The sequence below is a fragment of the Mercurialis annua genome, linkage group LG2, assembly GCF_937616625.2.
Source record: "Mercurialis annua linkage group LG2, ddMerAnnu1.2, whole genome shotgun sequence".
In the NCBI taxonomy this organism is placed as follows: Eukaryota; Viridiplantae; Streptophyta; class Magnoliopsida; order Malpighiales; family Euphorbiaceae; genus Mercurialis; species Mercurialis annua.
In genome coordinates, this window is record NC_065571.1 from 17,714,422 (window position 1) to 17,738,627 (window position 24,206).

Here is a 24,206-nt window from a genome sequence, read left to right on the forward strand (position 1 = left end):
CAAATGGGCTAATCATCCAGTCTAAACAATTCATGGAAAAAAATTGATGTTGCAGCCCTTCATCAATTAACTGAAGCCTTACTTGTCTAGCATAAATGAAATCCCTCAAAACATGGTCTCTGTCTTCCATAATAACACATCACATAGGAAAGCTCCAATCAAAACTGATGTGTCTTCTAAAACGCTCCTCATTACACAATAAACTGCTGTGCATAGAAAGCCATAACATATGGTGAATTTTTCAAGACCTGGTCAGTTCTAGATAATTTTCCACCGGCATCTTCCTTATTTGTTTCTTTTTCAGGAGGAACAATTCTAGCTATCTATAGACACCTATTTTCCGAACAAGTAAAAAGTGAGAAGGGACTGAAGCGTCTAATGATGATTTCCAGAGATATTCTTCCAGGTAACGAGCTATCGATTTGTTTGTTTGAATTCAAGTAGGCGTGACCAGTTCACAACTGTAAACAATGAGGGATTAAAACGTAATTTGTCGTAAATAGCCTATAAAAACCCAAAGAAATTGTAATTTAAGTCTAAGAAATTGAACTAATTGCAATATCTTAGAAGTTTATGGGCCAATTTGGGGATTTTGAATGAAAACCCAAACCAAACAACGAAGTGCCGCCCTCCCTCGCACTGGCGCCGCCACCACTCACTTTGGCGCCATGATGCCCCCAGTTCTTCAATCCAGAATCGCTCCCAAATCTCCCAAACTTCAATCTAGACTTGTTTCGCGTTTGTGTGTTTGTTTGAACTTGGAATTGGGCCCTGTTTGAGCCCACGTTTATGTAATTAGTTGTAGAATCTTATTATGTGTTGTAATGGGTTCGTCCCAATTTATTTTGGTACTTGAAACCCACACTTGTAATTTGCCCAGTCAGTCGGGCCCTGAAGCTTATATTCGACAAAACCAGCGACTTCCATACGTGATTCCAAGTTCGTCTAAACTCGAAATTGACCCCGGTTTGAACCAATGGATCCATTGACGAGAGTGAAATACTATATGGGTTATAAGGAAAACTGGTTTTGATTTGGAAAACGGAAGTTTAAAATTCTTTTAAAGCGGAATTATAATTTCAAACAAGTTAGGGATAGAGAACAAAGACACAAGAGATTTAGAGTGGTTCGGATCACAACTCGATCCTACTCCACTACTCAATCAAAGATTGAGATTTTAGAATCCACTAAAGGGATAGGTGTTTTAGAGATAAACACAAACTTTACAAGGTGATTTTTCAAGGATTATCACAAACCCACAACTTGTGTTTTTCTAAAGCTAAACTCTTACTCACAATGATTTAGGAGTTTCCAAGATTACTCCAAAACTACAACAAAATAATTGATTTAAAGATTGTGTGTTTGTTGTTTCAAGGTGTGTAAATCATTAACCTTGAAACATTGCAAATGGGTTTATATTTATACCCAAAGCAATCCCCAAACAAAGCACTAACAAACAAAATAGTTTTTGCTCTCAGCAAAAATATCTCCCCCGAGATGGATGGATCGCGGGCGAGATATTTGGATATGCCAAAAACCTTCAACGGCTAGCGCCACGTGTCAATGCTTCATTGGGTCTTCAAAAATATATCCGTTGGATCTTCAACGGTCTGATTTATCGCGCCCGAGATGCCTTCGTCGCGCCCGTGATTCGTTCCAACGGTCGACTAGGGTTTTGTCAGCTCGAATATCTCCCCCGTGATATGTTCATCTCCCCCGAGATATATATCTCCCCCGAGATGGAAATCCATCACGGGCGAGATATGCTACTGGACAGCTTTTTACTCAAAAACTCGATTTTTGCTAGAGAGCTCCGAATTGACTTCCGATTGTTCCTATGAGTTCCTATACACTAATAAACAAGATTAGATCACTCATAGTTGATTGTCAAAGTCAAAACAAAGGAGTTTGAAAGGACAATAGTCCAACAGAGAGGAAGAACTTCTATGTTATAATTAACTCCTGATTACATCCATCGCGATGGTCAAATTGCATCGAGTGTCAAACACTCCGGTCTATAAGGTTTAAAAGTATCTTTAACCTTATATGTATATCACATGCCTTCTGTGTATGTTTGTGTTGGTGAGGTTTTCACCGACGCTTAAACCTTTGAATTTGATAATGGGCAACTTAGGCACTGATGCTTTAACCGGGCTAATTCTGGATGAGGTAAACAAGATCTGGATGATGTAACCCGAATCTAAGTGACATAACCCAAATTTTGAATGACGTTACCGCCGTTCAATTAAATTAACAGTATTAATATAGGAATCCTGGGATCCAAGCGAGATTAATGTCAATTCCACTCTTAATCTAAGATTCAATCTAGAGATTGAGGATAAAAAGTCTGAGCTTTGGTTTTTGATTAATGATGTGTTGATAAAAATAATAATACAATGATCCTAACTATTTATAGGGAATAAACCCTAATCAAGAGTCCTAATCCTAATGAGATTCAATGTCTTATTCAGGAAATAAATAAATAAAAAGACTAAAATAAATATAGCTCCTATTGAGCTGAAATCCCAGATGAGCCCATTCAGTTCTTTTCACAAAGTCATGGGCTGTGTCACTTTTTGAGTCATTTCACCAAGTCATGGGTTATGTCACTTTTTGAGTCTTTTCACCATCTACTGGGTTTCGTCATATTTTAAGTCCACCAATCATCTTTTTGGCTAGTGAAAACAATGCCCCCAACAAGCCTAATGCGTAAACTTTGGGCTTGATATTTTTGGCTGAAGTCAGATTGGTGAAGAGACATGTTTTTACCACATCTTTTGGGTAACATCACGTTATCATAGTGTTGAGTGATCGAGTCGTTGCTATGGTGATGGGCGATCAACGTCATGTTACCATGAAGTAGGGCGATTGAATCGTGACCATGGTGCCAAAACATGTATCGAACATCACCCTACGTTACCTCGGTTTTGGGCGATTCTCGCATCGCCATGGTGTTGACCCCAACCTCATCGAAATAACAACTTTTGGGTAACGTCACGTTGCCATGAGGTTGGATGATTTAAATCACCCCCCTACGTTACCTCGATGTTGGGCGATTCTCTAATTGCCATGGTGTCGCCCCCAATATTATCGAGAGAACAACTTTTAGGTAACATCACGTTGCGATGAATTTGGACAATTTACATCACCCCTAGGTGACGTTAGTGTTGGGAAATTCCTCGTCGTCATGGTGTTGCCCCCGATATTGTCGAGAGAACAACTTTTTGGTAACGTCAAGTTGCCATGAAGTTGGGCGATTTTAGATCACCCCCTAGGTCATGTCAGTGTTGGGCGATTCCTCGTCGCCATGGTGTTGCCCCCAATATTGTCGAAAGAACAACTTTTGGGTAACGTCACGTTGCCATGAAGTTGGACGATTTACATCACCCCCTAGGTCACGTCCGTGTTGGGCGATTCCTCGTCACCATGCATGGTGTTGCCCCCAATATTGTTGAGAGAAAAACTTTTGGGTAACGTCACATTGCCATGAAGTTGGACGATTTACATCACCCCCTAGGTCACGTTAATCTTTAGACGATCGTCGCCATGGAGTTGCGCGATCAAACTTTACCACTAATTCTTGATCTTAGAAGGTTCAACATCTATTATTGCCTTATTCTGTTTACTTCCACTCTGATGGTGTACCAAGAAACTCAAAAACCGATACCCTAAAGGCATTGTTGACCAAATCGGCTATGTGATCACCCACACATAACCATCAATCGGGCACGACACCAAAAGATTATCTTATCAGAATTACCCTCTTAGATGGGCGCTTGGTTGTACACCAAATATTACCATGATGTGTGATCAACGCTTTATTGCAAAATGACCTGAGCAACGTCACAACCCCAACCTCATAACTCGCCCCTTTTATCGGGACTCATGCCTTCAATTGGCCATTCGATGTCGACACCAGGACATCTTTATACAATCTTTGTTCTGCTTTTGACGTCACCTTGTCCTTATGACCGGCCTTCGCTTCTTCTGGGGCGATTTTTGCCGATGGTTGACTAACTCTCTCAACCTTTGCCTTCTTCATCCAGAACTTCCTCATTTTCCTAGCTGGTAAATGAGGCGTTTTCTCATTTGGGTAATCGCCCCTCTTATGAGATCCATTACCTTCCATTTTAGGTTTTGCCCCAAATCCCTCAATAATCGGTTCCCTCTTAATCGCATCACCCTTTGTGAGGCGGCGTCGCGTTTCAACTGTAAAGCGGCCCTTAGCACTTCCCAAGTCTTCAACTCTTGCCCCCAGCCTTGCAATAATCAGCTTTTTGGTCACATCAGTTTGGCGTTCCTTGGCATCGATTAAGCGGTCTTTCACTAGGACTCTGCTTGTGTCCGTAACCTCTGCCTTGGATGCAATCATTTTTGACTCTTGACGTAACCTCTGCATCCTTCTCTTCTGTGTTTTAGTCATTCAAGGGGTCTCCTCCGTTGGCCCAAACACTCTTTTGAACACCGTGGTACCTTCCTTCCTTGCCGGGACATGTCGTTGCCGTTTCTCCGTTGGTGACTTTGGCTTTAAGGTTTTAGGGTTCGCCCTTGTTACCTTGTAAGTGACCGTACCCGTCAGGTGATGTTTACAAGATTGGCAGATTACCTCCGGCTCCTGTGAGGTGATTTTCTGACCGTGGCCGAGTTTAACTGTTTTTCGCTCTTGAACCACCACTCTCTACCTCAGCCTCTTAGGGTCCCACTTCTCGGTCAGTTGTCCGCTACCCAGGACTTGGTCAAAATTAGGCCGAATTTAATTAATCGCCACATACTTGGCGTTGGCCTCCTTCTTGCTAGGGAACAGCAGCTTCCCATTTGTGATCGCCTTCTGGATCGTATTTCTGACACAACATAATTATTTGTGGTATGCCTCCACGAGTTGTGGAATTTACAATAATCCTTTCCGGCTAACTCATTACCTGGGGGGATGATGTGACCCTCCGACAGGGCGATCTAACCGTTTTTTAATAGTGCATCGAAGATATCGTCCGCTTTCGTCAGATCAAACGAATATTCCTTTTGTATCACCGATACCTTGTTCTTTTTGACAAACCCTGGCTTTTTCAATGCAGCGCATTCCGTGGGGTTTTTGCCTAAGAAATCGGTCATATACACCTCCTCATCTGATGAATCATCTTCACTATCTGTGATCACCGTGAAATCCAATTGGTCTCGGTAATACGTGCCCTTTGAGGAACCTCGCCTCTGCTCCTTCTCCTGAAGTAGTCGCTCGTAGCTTGTAACCCTGTTGGTGAGTTCAAACAAATCTAAAAAATGATGTCTTTCAAAATTTTCCCTCATATCGAATTTCATCCCTTTAACCACCATAGGCACACAATTGCCCTCAGAGATTTGGGTCATACACCCTGTTCTCAGATTTTGAAATAGACTTATGTACTTCTCCACCGTTTCACTCGGCAGTTGGGAGATTCTTACCAAATCGGCCAAGGTAACGTCAGGTGGTGCTATAGAAAATTCCTCATGGAAATTTGTTTATAAATCTTTCCACGAGCCAATAGAGTTGGGCGGTAAATGGGAGTACCATGTAAGCGCCATTTTGGTCAAGGAACTCGCGAATAATCGCTACTTCCAAAAGTCATGAGCTCCTGGCTCACCACATTAAGCCGAAAACCTCGCCACATGTTCCACCGTTGACTGACCTCTTCCCCTGAGAATAAGCTAAATTCGGGTACCTTGTAACCCCTAGGAAATGGGTACAATTTATCAACCCAGTTATGCTAAGTTCTCAAAGTGCGAGTTTTGGCTGGAACAGGTTACCTTCTTAGGACACGTGGTGTCGAAGGATGGGATCAAGGTTGATCCTAAGAAGATTGAGGCGGTTATGGATTGGCAGAGGCCGAGGTCAGTTACCGAGATTAGGAGTTTTCTTGGGTTAGCTGGCTATTACCGTCGGTTCGTGCAGGATTTCTCTCGGATATCTGCACCTTTGACTAAGCTGACACAGAAGGGTGTTAAGTTTGAGTGGACCGATAAGTGTGAGGCAAGTTTCGAGAAGCTGAAGGAGATTCTGACTACAGCTCCTATTTTGGCGTTGCCTTCTGGCATTGAGGGCTTCACTGTGTACTGCGATGCTTCTCGGATTGGCTTGGGTTGCGTGTTGATGCAACATGGACTGGTGATCGCCTATGCTTCTCGTCAGCTGAAGAAGCATGAGGTGAATTACCCTACTCATGACTTAGAGTTAGCTGCTGTGGTTTTTGCTCTGAAGATCTGGAGGCACTACTTGTACGGTGCGACTTGCGAGATCTTCACTGATCACAAGAGTCTGAAGTACATATTTGATCAGCGTGAGTTGAATCTAAGACAGAGGAGGTGGCTAGAGTTGCTTAAAGACTATGACTGTACTATTCAGTACCATCCTGGTAAGGCTAATGTGGTAGCCGATGCGTTGAGTCGCAAGTCTTCGGGCAGTTTGGCCCATATTTCTGAGGTTGGGCGTAGACCCATGGTTCGAGAGTGGCATGGTTTGATAGCTTCGGGCTACGGTTTTCAGGTCTCTCAGAACGGGAGTTTGTTGGCACATCTGCAAGTACAGCCGGTTTTGATTGATAGGATTAAAGCTTTACAAGCTGAGGATCCACAATTGAAACGGGTTATGGATGAGATCCATCTGGATGGGAATTCCGAGTTTGTTTTTGTTGACGGAGTTCTCAGGTTTGGTTCGAGACTGTGCGTTCCGGATTCAGATGGGTTGAGAGACCAGATTCTGGAGGAAGCGCATAGATCAGCTTATAGTGTTCATCCGGGATCTACCAAGATGTACCATGACCTCAAGAGTACGTATTGGTGGAGCAGAATGAAGAAGGATGTTGCAGAGTACGTTTCCAAGTGTCTGACTTGCCAGCAGGTGAAGCTGGAACATCAGAGACCTTTTGGCTATCTACAGCCACTACCTATTCCAGAGTGGAAGTGGGAGCGGATTGCCATGGACTTTGTTGTTGGTTTACCACGTACTCGACTGGGGTACGATTCCATCTGGGTGATAGTTGACCGTATGACTAAGTCAGCTCATTTCCTTCCGATCAAGGTTTCGTATCCTGCTTCGAAGTTGGCTCAGTTGTACATCGACAGGATTGTCAGTTTGCATGGTGTACCGGTTTCGATTGTTTCTGACAGAGGGTCGGTCTTCACTTTGAGGTTCTGGAAAGCGTTACAGGAGTCCTTGGGTTCTCGATTGGACTTCAGTACAGCTTTTCATCCTCAGACTGACGGTCAGTCTGAGAGGACTATTCAGACGTTGGAGGATATGCTCAGGATGTGCATTCTTGATTTTCAGGGTAGCTGGGATACTCATTTGCCGTTGATTGAGTTTTCGTACAACAACAGTTACCATGCGAGCATTGAGATGGCACCTTATGAGGCTCTGTACGGACGCAAGTGTCGATCTCCTATCTGCTGGGAAGAGGTCGGCGAGCGGAATTTGTCTGGTGCTGAGATTATTCAGATTACCTCAGAGAAGGTACCGTTGATAAAACGGAGGTTGGAGACAGCTTTTAGTCGGCATAAGAGTTATGCTGATCCGAAGAGGAAAGACATCGAGTTTCAGGTGGGAGACTTTATGTTTCTTTGGGTTTCGCCTATGAAAGGCGTGGTTCGTTTTGGTGTCAAGGGAAAGTTGGCACCGAGGTACATTGGTCCCTATGAGATTTCAGAGAGGATTGGAGCTGTGGCTTATCGTCTGGTTCTGCCGCCAGACATGTCGTTAGTGCATCCTGTTTTTCATGTTTCTATGCTGAGGAAGTGCATCTCAGATCCTTCACATGTGATTATGCCTCATAGCGTTGAGATTGACCAGGAGCTGTCCTATGAGGAACATCCAGTTGAGATTGTCGATGCGCTAGTGCGTAGGTTACGGAATAAGGAGATTCCGATGGTCAAAGTTCTGTGGCGGAATCATTCTGTTGAGGAGTGCACTTGGGAGACGGAGTCCGATATGCGGAAACGTTATCCTTTCCTCTTTCCTTGAGGTACGTGTATCGTTGCTTACGTGTTTTAGTTGTTTGTTTGTGTACTTGTTGTGCTGTTAAGTTTTGTTTATTTGCATTTTAAATTCGAGGGCGAATTTTTAATAAGTTGGGGAGAATGTAATATCCCATACTTTTAAACTATTTTTTTTAAATTTTAATTATAATTTTTGCATTCCGTCAAGTTTTAGGTAATTTATTATTATTGTTATTAAGTATTTTTATTTAATTTTATTTGAGTCGTTCGTTGATTCGGCTGTAATTTGATTCGTGCTTTGTTTATATTATTAGATTTTAAAAGAAAAAAATAAAGAAAGGAAGTAAACTAATAAATTGCATGCAAGTCATGCATAATTCTAATTGTCCACGTAAAAAGCCCATGTTCAATTTGTTTTTGGCCTATATTAGAAGTCCATTGTTTATTATAATGAGAAACAGTAACCATATATTGTAGCAGTAGGAATTTCATGTTCCTTACGTTCTTCATGGTACTGCATCACGTCTCTTTTATTTCTTAAACCTAAATTCTCATCACCTCAGCCGCCACACTATCTTTAACAATCTGAAACTCCATTAAACCCAATTCCAACTCCATTCGATTCAAGCTCGGTAAGTATCGTATTAGTTTCGTTCATTCTATTCATTATCGTCAAATGCGGTTCTTGATTTCGTATCTCATTGTTTAGCTTTAATTCGATTGTTCTTCGACGATTCACATCAACTCAGCGATCTCTATAATCGCTACGCTTCGGAATTACAAACGGTACGTAATTCAATACGTTATAGTCGCCGCCGTTTCATCGTAATTGCGCGTAGTGTTATTCTGTTTTATAATTAAGCTACTGTCGATTCTATATTGTCCTTGGGTATGAATTGTGTGTTTTAAATGAGCATTAAACCATGATTCCTTGATTTTTAATGGGTTAAACTTTGCTTAAGCTTTCGATTGCTCCGTTCGATTCGCCGTATTCTTGCTTGTTTACTGCCATTCCTTATTCACGTATATTGTTTGCTGCCATTGTTCGTTTTTCTGTTTCCTTTTACTTTAAATTATATGAAACTCAAATTTGATATCCATCGTCAGTTGTATGCCATGCTCGATGTCGACTCGAATCCATCGTTGATTTGTTGTTCTCGATTTCGTTGTGATTAGTTGGTATCGTGTTATTATTGTTATGTTGAATATGATAGTATTAGCATGGTTTGTTAAGAATCATAAAGTTTGGTTACTTGACGTTGTATGGTTGCTGTTACAGCAAGGAATGAGTTTGTTTGTTTAATTTGAAGGAGATGGCTAAATGGCTACATTAGTCACCAAATTGTTAATTTAAATCAATTGAATTATAGTTGTTTGGTTTTAACGTTTGGATTTTGTTTCACTTTTAAATTGACAACTTAAAAACGATAATTATTTTATAATCTAAATTAATATAATTGCTCGGGTAATTATATTTAATTTTGAGTGAAATGTCAATTTGGCTAATTTGCAGTTTAGCCCCTAAAAGTTTCTAAAAACTTATTTAAGTTATGTTTTATCTTTTGGGACTTCTAATTGATTTTTAATTAGTAAATTAAGAATGGGAAATTTATTGGATTTTATAATTGACTAAAGTACCATTTAGCCCTTAGTGGCTAAAGTATACTCGATGGGCATCATCGGGACTGCGTGCGCACCGGTAAAGATTATGGTATTGAGGTAGGTTTGAGATACGTCTCACCTTAGTGAGGGCACCGGTGGAAGATACGTCTCCTGGGCTCACTATTTATTAAGTGATAGTCGGGGATCGGTTATTGAGATACGTCTCACCGACACGACAATGGATTTAGAATTGTGGTTTAGGGTTTCATTGATAATCCATAATGAAAATGTTTTATTAAACGTTTTAAAGGTTTTTAACTTAATAAATGTAAATGGTTATATAAACTCTACTCAGTAAATCTGACCCCGTTGTTTTCCCAAATTTTCCAGGTTTGTGATTTGAGCATTTGGTCGATCTCCGTTTCTTCATTCTCGGAGGTTCTTTATTTATTTCAGAAATAAAGTGTCGAACTATTTTAAACTCTTAGACCGCAGTAGTAGTTTCATATTATTCATGTCTTAGTCTTACGTTTATAGTTTTGACTATTGTTTGTTGGATTGATCCAACTATTACTTTATCGCTTTTGGCATGATTACAGTGTTTATGGTATTTATATTATATTGCCATACTGTTGGAGATTATTCTGAGATAAGTGTACTTTAAATATATATATTGCTTATTGTACTGCTAGACTAGGCTGAAGTCTTGGTTGCCCCCGAGCATGTGGTTTTATGCAGGTACATTGTTTTAAACGTTATAATTTGGTTATCCGCAAGGCTAGCTACGGGTTTTGGTACAACCATACCCATACCCTAGCGCCGGTCACGATTCATGAAATTGGGTCGTGACAATATGAGCATTAGAATCGCCCGAAAGTAGACCTGGGGGTAAAAAATCAGCCAGAAATCTTGCGTAGGAAAAACATTAGCGCTAGCTCCACGGCGCCAGTAGCATGGGCAGCGGCGCCACCCCATTCTAGCGCCGGAACCATACCAACTCGTAATACTCGATAAATACGAGATCGATCCCACGAAGAGTGAATCTAGAGCGATTGATGAGAATGAACGTTTGTTGCTTTTCAATTCGTTTAGCAATTCAAGAATAGGAGTTTGTTTCGAATAAAAGAACACACAGTTGAATCGCTAATTAAACATGTTACTTAAATTAAACAATTAACTAAACAATCACTAATTAACGCAAGATTTAATCAATAAGGGTAAAGCGCTTAGAGGTTGTTAATTAGGTTTAAAGCGCTCCTAGGTAACCAGGGTTGATTGAGAAATTGGTTCGGATCAAGTCTTAAAAAAATGCCTAATCCGCTCTCTCGAGTCCGCAATTAGAACTAATTGTAATTAAATTAATACACCGAAATCTGAATCGCTCTCGCGTAATTAGATTTCGATTATACCAATTGAATATAATCACAAAGCTAACCTATAACCGATTAAGCCCTAAACCGCTCTCGCGTGATTAAGCCCTAATTAAGTGATTTGCTAATTCCGGGTAATTAAAAGACTCTCGCCTAATTAATTAACCTTTAAACCTAGGATTAGGAGATCAATCTATCCTAGGAATTAAGCATACAAATCACTACAAACCTTGAACCCAAATCAAACCCTAGTCAACTAATCACAATCAAACTTCATTAATAACCCCTAAACAAGGGGGTTTAGCTACTAACTACTAACATGATATTGATTAACAAATAAGAACTAAAAGTAAACATTGTGTAAGAAATAACTACCTTGTAAATAGAAGTAACTCAAAGCATTCAATAGATAATGAAGAACAATCAAGATGAAAAGAACAATAATCTTCTATTAATTAATAACTTCAATCCACAATAAAACTTGAAAAGTAATTTAAGAACAAAAGTAATTTAAAAAGCTGAGAATAGTAAAGTAAAATGGGGGCTACAAAATTCTAATAATAGTGCATAACCCTAAAAAGGAAATAAAGGGATCCTTTTATAGTTCAAGAGCATAAAAGGAATAAAATTACATCAAATGACAAGTCTAAATGAAGCAACCAATCAAATTAGATTAAGTATTTGTCCTCATATGCTCTTTCAGCTCTAAACCACGTTTCTTCATTAGTGAGGTGTCTCTGACAGAAATGGAGGCATTTCTTCGGAAATAGGCTTAAGTTAAAAGCCTACTGCAACTTTCCAGCCATTGTCTCGGACGAGACAGAAGCTGTCTCGGACGAGACAGGCTTAATTGTGCCTGTCTCGGACGAGACAGAAGCTGTCTCGGACGAGACAGGCTTCTTTTGATAGCTACTGCTTCTTCCTTCACTTTTCTTCTGTTTTTCCTCGATTTGCACCTGAAACACTTCGACATGAAAATGAGCGAAAAATGATATAAAAACATGCAAAGTTGCTATGAAATGCTACAATTAGACATGCCAAATAGGTGTAAATTCTACACCTATCACTCCTCTCCTCTAAGACATTTTTTTGATGGGCGTTTTGCCTATTTTCGCACGATCTCAAACGCTACTTCAAGCATCTAAGACCATCTCCAAGGGGAGTCATCAAAATGGGAATTGATGACTCCCCATCTCTAAGGGAGTCACCAAAATGCATTTTGGTGACTCCCTCACACTCTCTTTCATCAAAAATGGTGAAGGAATTTTTCCTTCACCATTTCACTTTTTGAATATAATAATGTGGTTAATTTACATTTTAGTACATATAATTTGTAGTTGTATTTAATTAACTACTTACTTTTTAAATAATTTAACGAGACAATGATATAAAAATATTACATGAATAATTTTATAAAACAATAACATAAAAATCTTACATTAATAATTTTACGAGACAATTAAAAAAATATTACATAATTAATTTTACGAGACAATAATATAAAAACATTACATAGATAATTTTACGATATAATAACCTAAAATGAAACATACGACATTACATAATAAATAAATAGAACACATATTCTATCAATAATCTGGTAAATTGGTATCAGATCCACGAATATTAGTAAAATAGTCACCAAAAGTATTTGAAGTAGAGAATGATTGTTGAGCTCTTTTTTGAAATATTCGTCTGTGTTCGGCTTCCCAATATGCACGCATATTTGGATCAAGAACTGAATTCAAGTCCATCATTAAAATTTTATTTTCTTCCCTAAATTCTCTGAGTGCCATATTTTTGGAATTACTTTCCATGTATATACCTCTGTCTGACTGACTTTTCTTTAGCATCTCCCTTAGTTGTTTATTATCTTCTTTGATGGAGTTAAGGATTTTTGTAACTTCTTCGTCATTTTTCCTTTTCAATTTTGATTTCTTAACCCCCATGTTTTTGTTAATTTTAGTGTTTATGGTGTGTTAATTTAAATAAATTAATGTAATATTTATTTTAGTCTTTTTATTGTGTTAATTTAAATAAATTAATGTAATGTTCATTTTAGATAATTTTAATATAAATTAAATTTTATAAGATATTCATAATTAAAAAAATTAATAGCAATTTATTTTTTAAAATATAAATAATATTATAATTCAGACGAATATGAGCATAAATAAGTTTGTGGGTGTAATTGGTAAAAAGTGTGTAAAATGTTAAGAATTAAAAATGATTATTATATTAAAAAGTAAAAAAGTATTTCCTACACAGACAGACTTGATAGCATGAACCATCAAAGGGCCGGGTAACTTCCCTAGTAGAGCAAAAAAAAAATATTTCCCTAGTGGACATTCACACCTCCCCGGCGACTCAGACGAGGCTATTTACACACTTCCCCAGTGGACAAAACAGAAGATTAAACCGAATTTTCACCCTCGGCAGAGCAAGACAACCAACATTTCTGAAGCGAATCATAGCAAACTACCTCCTAAGCGGACGAACCATAATACTTCCCCAATGGATCAGAGCAGAATACATCTACATTAGACCACTAGATTACTAAAACAAGATTACATCCTCGACAGAGCATGATACTCCTAGAAGACGGGATCAAATTGAAACGGCTAATGGTAGAAAGACACTGCCACGCTATTATACCCAGAACAGCATGACAACGTCTTGGCCCTACATGAAAACTTTGGACATAGGAAAATCTAACGTCAATAAGACATCCATATATTTTATGTAATAGTTTAAATAAACTTCAGACATTTCCGGTAGTTGTGGAATAACTATAGAATCTAGGAACCTACGCAATAGGGTGGCCTTTGGGACAACCAAGGGGATGTTGTTCCCTCTACAAACCTAGGAGACACCGAACATGATTATTTCTAGGCACCTACGCAATAGTGTGTCCTTTGGGATAGCCAAGGGGATGGTTCCCCTTCTACAAATCTAAGAAGTACTAGATAAGATAATAACTAGAGATCCAAGCCATTAGATCAATCTCAGGACGGCTGGGAGATTTTAGCTCCATTCCACGGGGCACAAAATGGACAGTCCAAACCCAACACATGTCCTTCAAGATAGATGAGAAGACCTACTCTCGGTTAGATGCATGTTAGTCCAAAACCAGGGGCATAGAATTAGGATCATGTGCCTCAACCGGTAATGTCCATTAGGGCATTAAGCGAGCGAGTTCCTCAAGTAGTGGGCAGTATCCTTATTGCTTGTCAAACAATGAGTTTCTTCTTTGACAAGAATTGACCTATTTTGTCCATTCCTGTCAAAAAGGGGGCAAACTGTAGACACCTATTCTCCGAACAGGTAAAATTTGTAAGGGACTGAAGAGTCCAATAATGATTTCTAGAGAAATTTATCCGGGTGACGAGCTTGTGGTCTGCTTAGTTAGATTCAAGTTAGCTAGATCTGTACATAATTGTAAACTTGCGGGATTGAAACGTGATTAGCTGCAAATAGCCTATAAAAATCTAAAGAGATTGTGACCTAAGTCTAACAAATTGGACTTATCGCAATATCTTAGAAGTGTTTAGGCCAATTTGTAAGTTTAACGAACTAAAGTTGACCATACCCAAACCCTTAGGGTCCCAGAAATCATTTTTGATACTTATGGGGACCAAAATAGAGTTTTAGTGCCCCTTTGCTTAGCTAGCAATCATTAATACAAAATTTAATTTATTAATCCTATTAATAATAGTAAAGCTAGTCCTGAAACTCTATTACTTCACACTCTTTCACCTCCCCTGTACATCTACAATTCTAGTTATCAGAAACCTAACACAAGTTAGATTCTAGCTAGAACCCTCCTAATCTAACTTCTATATATAGGATCCTAGGAGAGCCTAGCTAAAGGTCAAACCGTTCGGACTGGAAGCAAAAAAATCAAATCACACAAACCCCAAAAATTCCCCCGGTGGTCGAACCCCCCTCACAAACACACACACACCGGTCAATCGAATATAGCTAAAACGTTTTAATCACTCAAGAACGCACTGCTACACATCGATATAATCTCTAATCACTCTTTATATTATTGATTTAGAATTGCAAAAATCAATGTCCTAGATTGGATGTTTAGGCTGTTTTGTTGAGAATTTTCATAAACTGTGTTGTTGCTATAACTGCTGTGTTTTTAAGCTTTTGATATGATTGCCATGTAATTGACTTGGAACCATGATTTTAGGCTGTTTATACATGTATTCCATCGATGATATATAATACAAATATGTCCAGAAAATAAAGTCGGTAACTGATAAGTCAAGCACAAGAGTCTCGGGTAGGTCCACGAACCCTAGTCTTTGGTCCGATGCACGATTGTCTTACCAGAGGCGAGTAAGGCTATCTAGTCGGTTAAAAGGCATTTTACTAGTTAAACTAGGTGGTGACTCCATTTTTCAAACCATTTCCAGATCGAGAAGTCAACCGTAAGCCTTGGGCGAGCGGCCCCCGAACCCCGCTCCGCTCACACGCGCATATGACTTGATATGGACTACCTTGTGAGACATGTAGCATGTACTCCTAAACACTCATCTAATCTTTGTGACTTCTATAACATATCAAACAGTGGTGGGTCTTTTCCGTTTTACATGCACAATGCCTAAAACAAGATGTCTAAGTGAGATTGATTTATTTTAAGTCATCTTGAATGCCTACACAACCACTATTACATTTTCATGGAAATCCTATGATTTTTAAGTGATTTGCTTTACTTGCCGGATTTACTAATTTATTGAGGTTAGGTTTATTATCCTGTTAATACTGGATTTGATAATACTTTGTGAAGCAATAAATCATTTAAACATGCCTATACACAGTTGATATACATACAAGGTTTGAAATATTTCTAAACCTTGTAGAGCTGGAGTGATCGACACTCTTGTGTGGTTTAGAAGTCGATGTTTTTAAAATATGGCTTTGGTTAGAACATGAAAGTTCTTCTTCTTGTTGATACGGTTTCACTGATTTAAACCAAGGTCTATTCTGAGTTCAGATCAACCTAAAATTGCGTCTGGAATATTCTGGTCCCGTCGGGCTTGGGCTTCAAGGTCTGAATAACATGGAAGATTAAAAATTTGGGCTTTAAGTCCCGATACAGATTATGTTTGATCTATTACAAATTCAAAATATGTCCTACAACTAATTACAAGTCTGTTGGCTCAAACGGGGCCCAATTCCGAGTTCAAACGAATCAAGAAACATAAAAAAATATGATTGAATCGATACTGGAAGATTTAGGAAGGGTCCTGGATCAAGAACAGGGCAAAACCATGGCACCTGAAGTGGCGGTGGCGCCAGAAGCGCCATGACAGGGTGGCGGCGCCGCCGTCATGGCTGGGTCGCGGGGACTCGTCGTTTCTATTTGGTTTTATGCAAATACACTCAAACAATAGTCAAAACGCAAGGGGAAACATTTCAAACTTACTAGGATAAAAAAACAGTGTCTAAAATCGAATTACAAACCCTTAAAACATGTTTCTAAACTAATTTCATGGGAATCATGGTAAAACAGCTACAAACACAACACACATGGCAATCATGACAGTTTAAGCTACATGCATGCGTTCTAAGCATTAAAAGTTGCATTGAGGCAAGTAGCAGGTACTCATAAGCATACATCTAACCTTAGAGGTTTCTAGCAAATAGCATAAGTCTGGCTGGTCTGGATTGATTACATGCACAAAGCCTAAAACCGGATGTATAAGTGTGATCGATTGATTTTATTAGGTGAATCTTGAAAAACCTATACAACCATTACTACATTTTTGTATTAGTCCTACGATGTCTAAATGATGGGCTGGATTTGCATTAATGGGCCAATTTTAGGTGATTAGTCCTTTAACCGGTTATTATAGGATTTGGATGCTTTCGGAAAGCAGTAAACAGTGCCAGCATGCTCAGGGGCAGTTGGATATACATACAAGGTTAGAAATACTTTTAAACCTCGTTGACTTTGAGTGTCTTGCACTCGCCCGGGGTTTTGACCATCGGTCTGGTCAGGATGGGCTCTCGGTCTGATCATGAAAGTTTTGCGTCTCGTTGATCTGGTTCTACTTGTTTGATCCGGAGTCGATTCCGAGTTCGGGTTAGCCCAGAATCGACTCTGGAAGTTACTGGTTTCCTGGGCCTCGGGCTCGTGTGCCCGATATATACATTATGTTATATTTTGGTACTTCTGAGTCTGTTTTATGTTGGGCTTAGCCCGTTACAAAGCATGAACATAAAGTACACGAAAAACAATAAATATGGATCTAAACAGAATCTAATTCCGAGCTCAAACGAGCCCGGAAACCTAATTTGAAGATCTGGGAGTCGTATGGAAGATCTAGGAGTTAATCTAGAAACTGGATTCATCAAGAACACGGTGCCAAGAGGAGTTGGTGGCGCCGGGAGGTTGGAGTGGCGGCGGCGTCAACTTATTCTGGCGGCGGCGCCCGTTCGTCGGCAGGTTTAGAGCTCGTTTTATTTTGCTTCGTTCTCACTCGTTTCAGCTCCGTTTTTCATGCAATCGTAGTCAAAAGAGCATAAAATCGAACAAGGAATCCAAATATGGCATAATCGAAGTGTTTAATGCTCATTTAAATAAATTGATTTTCTGGGCAGCAAGTATGTTTTTCAAGTTTTCATTGCAAAACAAGCTAAAATCTCCTAGAAACATGCATTCTAAGAGCTCTAAATTAACTGAGTTTATGTATTTGAACTTAAAAATGATTAACTACAGCAATTTAACATGTCTATCATCAAATTTCATGGAAATTATTGAAAGCATCGAATTGGTTAATTATAGCTATTTTAATGGAAAAAGTATTGAAACTACCTAAACATGCATCCTAAGCACATAATTACAACAATCATGGCAATTTTACACATATTTATGGCAAATCAAAGGAACATAATAAGAGGGTCCTCAGAATTACCGGTATGAGTCCTTGGCTCGTTTGCCAACGAAGTGGATGTGGAATCCGGCTTCGAATCTGGTGCTTGCGCTGCGTTCTTGGAGAATTAACAAGTACTAGGGTGTTTCAGGACTGGATTTGTGTGTGTGTTGTGATTTCGGGTTTGCTATACTAAGATGGTGGCCGAATTTGATGTCTGTCTGTCTAGGATTTGTGTGCCACCATGTAATATTTCTAGGGTTTGTGTGCCACCGTTAGCCAGACTGGCGTAAGGCTGTATTTATAGTGGTTAGGGATGACCTACGGTTTCTTGGAATCTTCTAGAATATTCTTGGGTGAAAGTGTGAAGTGATAAGTTATTAAGTGTTAAGATTAGCTTTAAACTCTATCTTTTTAATTAAATTCGGATTTAAAATTGGTGGCTAAGTAAAAGATTGCTAAAAGTGCGTTTTGATTCCCGAATGTGTTAAAAAAGGTTCCTCGGGCCCTATAGGTTTGGTTAAGGTCAATTTCAGTCCGTCAAACTTGCAAATTGGCCCTTAAACTTCTAAGATATGGCAATTAGTCCAATTTCTTGACTTAAATTACAATTTCTTTGGATTTTTATGGGCTATTTACGCCTAATTGCATTTTAATCCTCCAAGTTTGCAACTGTGCAAAGATTACGCCTTCTTAGATTCCAGCAAGCAAATCGAAATCTAGTCACCCGGATGGATTTCTCTGGAAATCATCATTGGATGCTTCAGTTCCTTATCACGTTTTACCTGTCCAAAAAATAGGTGTCTATAGTTTGCCCCCTCTTTAACGAGAATTGACGAAGTAGGTCAATTTTTATTAAAGAAGAGACTTGTTGTTTGACGAGCGACAAGGATACTGCCCACCATCGGAGGCCCTCGCTCGCCCTGTGGTATGGTAATGCCCTATCTTGAGCATTACCTGCTGTGGTGCATGACTCTGGACTCATGCACCTCCGGTTTTGGCCTACTCCGCATTTCGCTGGGAGTGGTTTTCTCAGCTGTCGTTGAGCCCGAGCTGCCTGAGTGCATTCTCCATGGAATGGAGCTATAAACTTTTGGGCGTACCGAGAGTGGTCTGATGGCTCGAACCCTGGTAATTGTCCTGTCCGAGACTTTCTTATAGACAGACAGGATCCCTTGGGCGTCCCAAAGGCCACCTATATCGCATAGGTGTCTGGATTCCGTTAATTATTCCACGCTTAACAGATGCTGGTGTCTTTCTATCAAGCTTCAGTGTCTTTCTACCGTATGCTGATGTTTTCCATCAGGCTTTGGCGTCTTTCTGCCACTTATGGTGTCTTTATACCATGTTTCAGTGTCTCTCTACCGTCTGTTGGTGTTTTTCTTCCAGGCTTCGACGCCTTCTTAGCGATTTTTGGTGTCTTTCTACCGTCCATTGGTGTCTCTTTACCATTCTTCGGCGCCTTCTTGGCGATCTTTGGTGTCTTTCTACCGTACTTTGGTGTCTTTATGCCATATCATGGCGTCTTTGTGCCATATCTTGGTGTCTTTCTACCATCTTTTGGCGTCTTTACGCCATGTCTTAGTGTTTTTCTACCATATGTGGAGTCCGGCTCTGTCTTGAAAATCCCGTCTCTTGGGCAAATTTCCAGGTTTATTCTGAGGCTCTGGGACGTGTCTGAAGGCTCTAGGACGTGTCTGAAGGCTCTGGGACTTTGTCTGAAGGCTCTGGGACCCGTTCTAATTCTCTGGATCCGTTATGAAGGCTTTGGGACTTTGTCTGAAGGCTCAGGGACTTTGTCTGAAGGCTCTGGGACTTTGTTTGAAGGCTCTAGGATTGTTCTAATTCTTTAGATCCGTTCTGAAGGCTCTAGGACTTTGTCTGAATGCTCAGGAACTTGTTCTGATTCTCTATGGACTTTGTCTGAAGGCTCAAGGACTTTGTCTGATCCTCTGGAGCTTGTTCTGATCCACTATGGCTTGTTCTGATTTTCTGGATCCGGTCAAAAGGATCTGGGACTTTGTCCGAATTTACCAGTGGAGCCTTTTGGTCCTGGGTTTATTAGAAGAAAAATGGCTCTAAGTAGCTTGTCCATGGAAGGCTTGCGCTTATAAATGCCTCAGGGGAAAGTGGATACATCCTTATTCACTTTAATCCGTCTTTTTTTCAGATTTGGGTGATTCGGTCTGATACTCTTTCAGGATTTTTACTTTTTACCAGAGATAGGTTTTCCATTACTCAGAAGTCTAGGATGTGTTTCGTATTCTGACTCGGAGTCTAAGAGTTGCCTGTAGAGAGTAGTTGAATGAGCTGGCCTGGATTGGTGTACACAACATACAATAAACTGGTTAGTGTTTAAACTGTATTTGACTTGTATACTTACTTGGAGTATTTTGCGGATCCCTTCGTCGTGGGACATCCTTTCGGGGAGACTTGGCTTCGCTTGCTGCAGGGCACTACTGAGAGATTGGGCATTCGGTATCTGATGCATGGCACGAATTGTTGGTCCTGGCTTCTGGCTAAGCGCGTCTTTCACTGGTGGATCCGGCCTAGTTCTCCCATGATTCCTGTGGGATCGCCATTGTCTATGCTGCGCGGGAGGGACGTCGTGCCCCTTGCTCTTTGTCCGGACCACAGAGGTTATACGGTGGCTGAATTTGTATCTGCTCCCTGACGAAGCTACTTGGATGACCCGGTATTACCCTGTCCAGGTGAGCTGCCTCCAGTTGGCGTGTCAGGGCTTCAAATTCCGGACAATGCTGACATGCTCCTTTGGAGCTAAGATGGCGACCCTGAGTCGTTTTCGCAAGGGTGGAACTCTGACGAGTTGATAGTACGTTTTGTATTGTAGATGTCGTATTGCTTTGACAGTGTATATTAAATACATGTTTTTGTTCCTGTCTTATGGGAAACTTCTATTTCTTGACTTCTGGCTAGTATAGACTTGATGCCCCTAACTTTTGGCTGGTGGCGACCTGATGCCCCAGTTTCTCTGGCTGGTGGAGATTTGATGCCCCCGGCTTTCTGGCTGGTGGAGACCTGATGCCCCCCTGTTCTTCTACTGTTAAAGACTTGATGCCCCGGATCTCTGGTTGGTGGAAACATGATGCCCCCTGTTTTCTAGTTGACGGAGACATGATGCCCCCGGTCCTCTGGTTGGTGGAGACCTGATGCCCCCCTATCTTCTGCTTTTGAAGCTGATGTCTGATGCTTGTTCTGGTATTGGAGTAGAGTTGGCACCTTGTTCTGGTTCGGAGCCTGGTGTTTCTTGGGAGTATTTCCTTGCACGGTGGCCCGCTGTCTGGCTTGTAGGTTGTCTGCTCTGGGTGTTTTCGGGTGGCGTAGACTTGGCGCTTGCTGTTTCTGGTGGTGGTTTTTGAAGATAGAGGGTTGGCGCCTACTCGTTCTGGAATGGGATGGAGGTTGTGACCCGTTGTTCCTGGAGAGATCAGCTATGTACTGTATCTACACAAATGAGGGTAAAAATGCCTGAATGCAATATGATCTATTCTATATGTATGCATGTATGCAATTTTCTGCTATGACAGCTCTCTTATTTCATGCACTATTGCATAGATGATCTGGGCCGTAGGTTGCAGTGGGCGGAGCTGGCTCCTGTTGACAGTAGAGCTGATATTCCCCTTGGATTTTCTGGCGGTAGCTGATGTGACTTCTGTGTCGGCGATCGTGGACTTGGAACCCATTGCGGTCGTAGAGACCTAGTTTCTTTTTCTAACGGTGCGCAGGCTGGGCGTGACGGCGATGCTGACGATGAGTTCTTCGGTTGCGATGATGGAGATTCTGAGACCCTGGTGTAGGACTGGGATTCTGACGAGTAGAATTTTGTCCTTTCATCGTCACTTCGCGTTCTGGATGTCTTGTTTAAATTTCTAGTTTCCAAAAAGTAATCTGATTCTTCGTCTTCTGCTGTGTTTAGGAGCCCGTAGTCCCATGATGATCGAATTGTGGGAAGCCTTGGTCCCGAGATGTTGCCATGATTGAGAACCCGTAGTCCCGTGACGATTGTGAGAAGCCTTAGTCCTGAGGTGTTTTCATAATTGGGAGCCCGCAGTCCTCGAGTATATGAACAGTGAGAACTCGTAGTCTCGTGATGTTTGGATGGTGGGAAGCCGTAGTCCCACACTGTTTAATTGAGGAAATCTTCTGCCCTTCCTATTTTCTTGCTGGTGGGAAGTCGTAGTCCTATGATCCTTTGGTTTGTGGGAAGCCGTAGTCCCGAAGTCCTTGAATTGTGAGAGCCCATTGTCCCTGAGTACTTAGGAATCCGTAGTTCCGAGATTTTTAAATAATGGAAAGACATATTACTGTGATGTTGCTGTAATTGGGAGTTCGTAGTCCTATAAGTGTTTGAGTCGTGGGAGGCCTTAGTACCATGACTGATGCCCCTTGATGTGTAGTAGCAGAGGTTTGTTAACTTTCATAGAGAGGGGTCTGATGCCCCCTGTTATCTGGATTTCTGTCTCGGGATAGTAGAGGCATCACGCCCGTGTTTAGATACTCTCGTCTTGATTCTAGGGAAGAGATCCAACGCCTGTCTCGGGTACTTTTGGAGGTAGGAGGTCGGCAACCAATTTTGTCTCTTAGAGGAAGGCCCAACGCCTTTTCTACATGCTTATGGGGTAATGGGGCTGAAAACCCGAATTGATTTCTCCTGAGATAGGAGGCCCAACGCCTTTCTTGAGATTTTTGATGCCCCGTGCTACCCGGATGTTCTCTGTAGGATGGTAGAGGCATGATGCTTTGAGATGAGTAGAAGGCCTGACACCTGTGACAAGGGTTTTGATGCCCCTAGCAATCCGGATTTTCCACCCCGGGATAGTAATGGCAGGCGCATATCCCGAGTTGTAAAGGCTTGTAACCCGTGGTTCTTGAGGATCTTCTTGGAGTAATGGGGTTAATCCTCCTACTATCTAGGATGAAGGATTTTGTGCCCCCTGTCATCTGGGAGTTCGTCTCAGGATAGCAATGGCATGGCTATTATGACTCTGCGAGAGGCCTATTAAGAGGACTTTGACGTTTGATGTCATCTGGATTTCCTTCTCCGTATAGTAGAGGCATGCTGCATGTGGTTTTCGAGGCTTATCTTGCTTGTGGAGTTTCTAGGCATATGCTGATTTTGTAGGAGGTTGGAGGCTTGTGCTTGATTCTGTAAGAGGCCGGAAGCCTGTTGTGGGGATTCTGATGGTCCCTTTGCTATCCAGATCTCCGTCTCTGGATTGTGGATGTATGGTCCCTGTTTTGCTATACTTGTAGAGTGGTGGGGACCTTAAGTCTCAAAAATTCAGATAGAAAGGAGTTCTTACGCCCTCCGTTGTTATTTGTCTGAGGAAGTCTTCTGCCCCCTATTGTATGGCTGAGGAAGTTTTCTGCCCCCTAATGTATGGCCAAGGAATTCTTCTGCCCCCTGCTGTCTGACTGAGGAAGTTTTCTAACCCCTACTGTATGGCTGAGGAAGTTTTCTGCCCCATGCTGTCTAGCTGAGGAAGTCTTCCGGCCCCTGCTGTCTGGCTGAGGAAGTCTTCCGCCTCCTGCTGTCTGGCTGAGAAAGTCTTCCGCCCCCTGCTGTCTGACTGAGGAAGTCTTCCGCCCCCTACTGTCTGGCTGAGAAAGTCTTATGCCCCTTGATTGTCTAGCTGAGGAAGTCTTCAGCCCGTTGATGTCTGGCTAAGGAAGTCTTCGCCCCCTGCTGTCTGTCAGTGAAGGAGTTTGATTCCCCCCTACTATTTAGGTTCTTTTGAAGTGCAGGCTTGTTGCCCATCAAGTTTCCGGTACGCTCTGATTATGGAGTTTTATGAGCATGTTCAGGGTGTCCAAATTTGCAAAAAAGGCCCCATTTTTCATTTTCCTGAGTTTGTCTATTGTAGACTCTGTATTTCCCCCTCATTGAAGCATTCGGTTTTCAGGTGAGGAACTAGAAGGTTCAATGAAGAGTCTTTCTCTCGCTTTGTTCATTCTGGACTTTGTAGTCTGGCTTTGAGTGGAACAATCCGTAGTTCCTATGACAATTTATGTGCGTTCATAGTGTTATTCAGGAAGAGATGTATAAAAATTTTGAATTTCAAATTTTGATATAAAGGTTTTGTTCCATTGTCTCAAAAATCTGTGCTTTTAGATTTATGGTCATTTGCATGTCCTTTCTGAGAATATGTGCTGGTCAATAAGCAATGTGCATGTTTGATAGAAAATTTGTATTACCAGTTCATTCAATGTCGGGTACATTACTTGAGATATTTTCTGTTTCAAGCGGTCATACCCCTATCGTCAATTTAGTCCTTTCGAAGTTCCATGATTGACTATTTTTCCTCTCTCTTGCAATAACCCCTAGGAGGATTTTTATATTTGTTTGGCGCTCGGGTGCTTT

General features: G+C 41.0%; 1 protein-coding gene across 1 annotated transcript; it reads right to left on the bottom strand.

Moving 5' to 3' along the window:
- Window positions 1–12,523: 12,523 nt before the first annotated feature.
- On the bottom strand, window positions 12,524–12,883 carry LOC126668304 (uncharacterized). Its single transcript, XM_050361509.1, has one exon. It carries the CDS (start codon window positions 12,881–12,883, stop codon window positions 12,524–12,526), a length of 360 nt encoding a protein of 119 aa, XP_050217466.1.
- Between the last annotated feature and the right edge of the window lie 11,323 nt (window positions 12,884–24,206).

Excerpts from the sequence above, each read along its gene's own strand:
- LOC126668304 (XM_050361509.1), bottom strand. The coding sequence starts at position 12,883 with ATGGGGGTTAAGAAATCAAAATTGAAAAGGAAAAATGACGAAGAAGTT.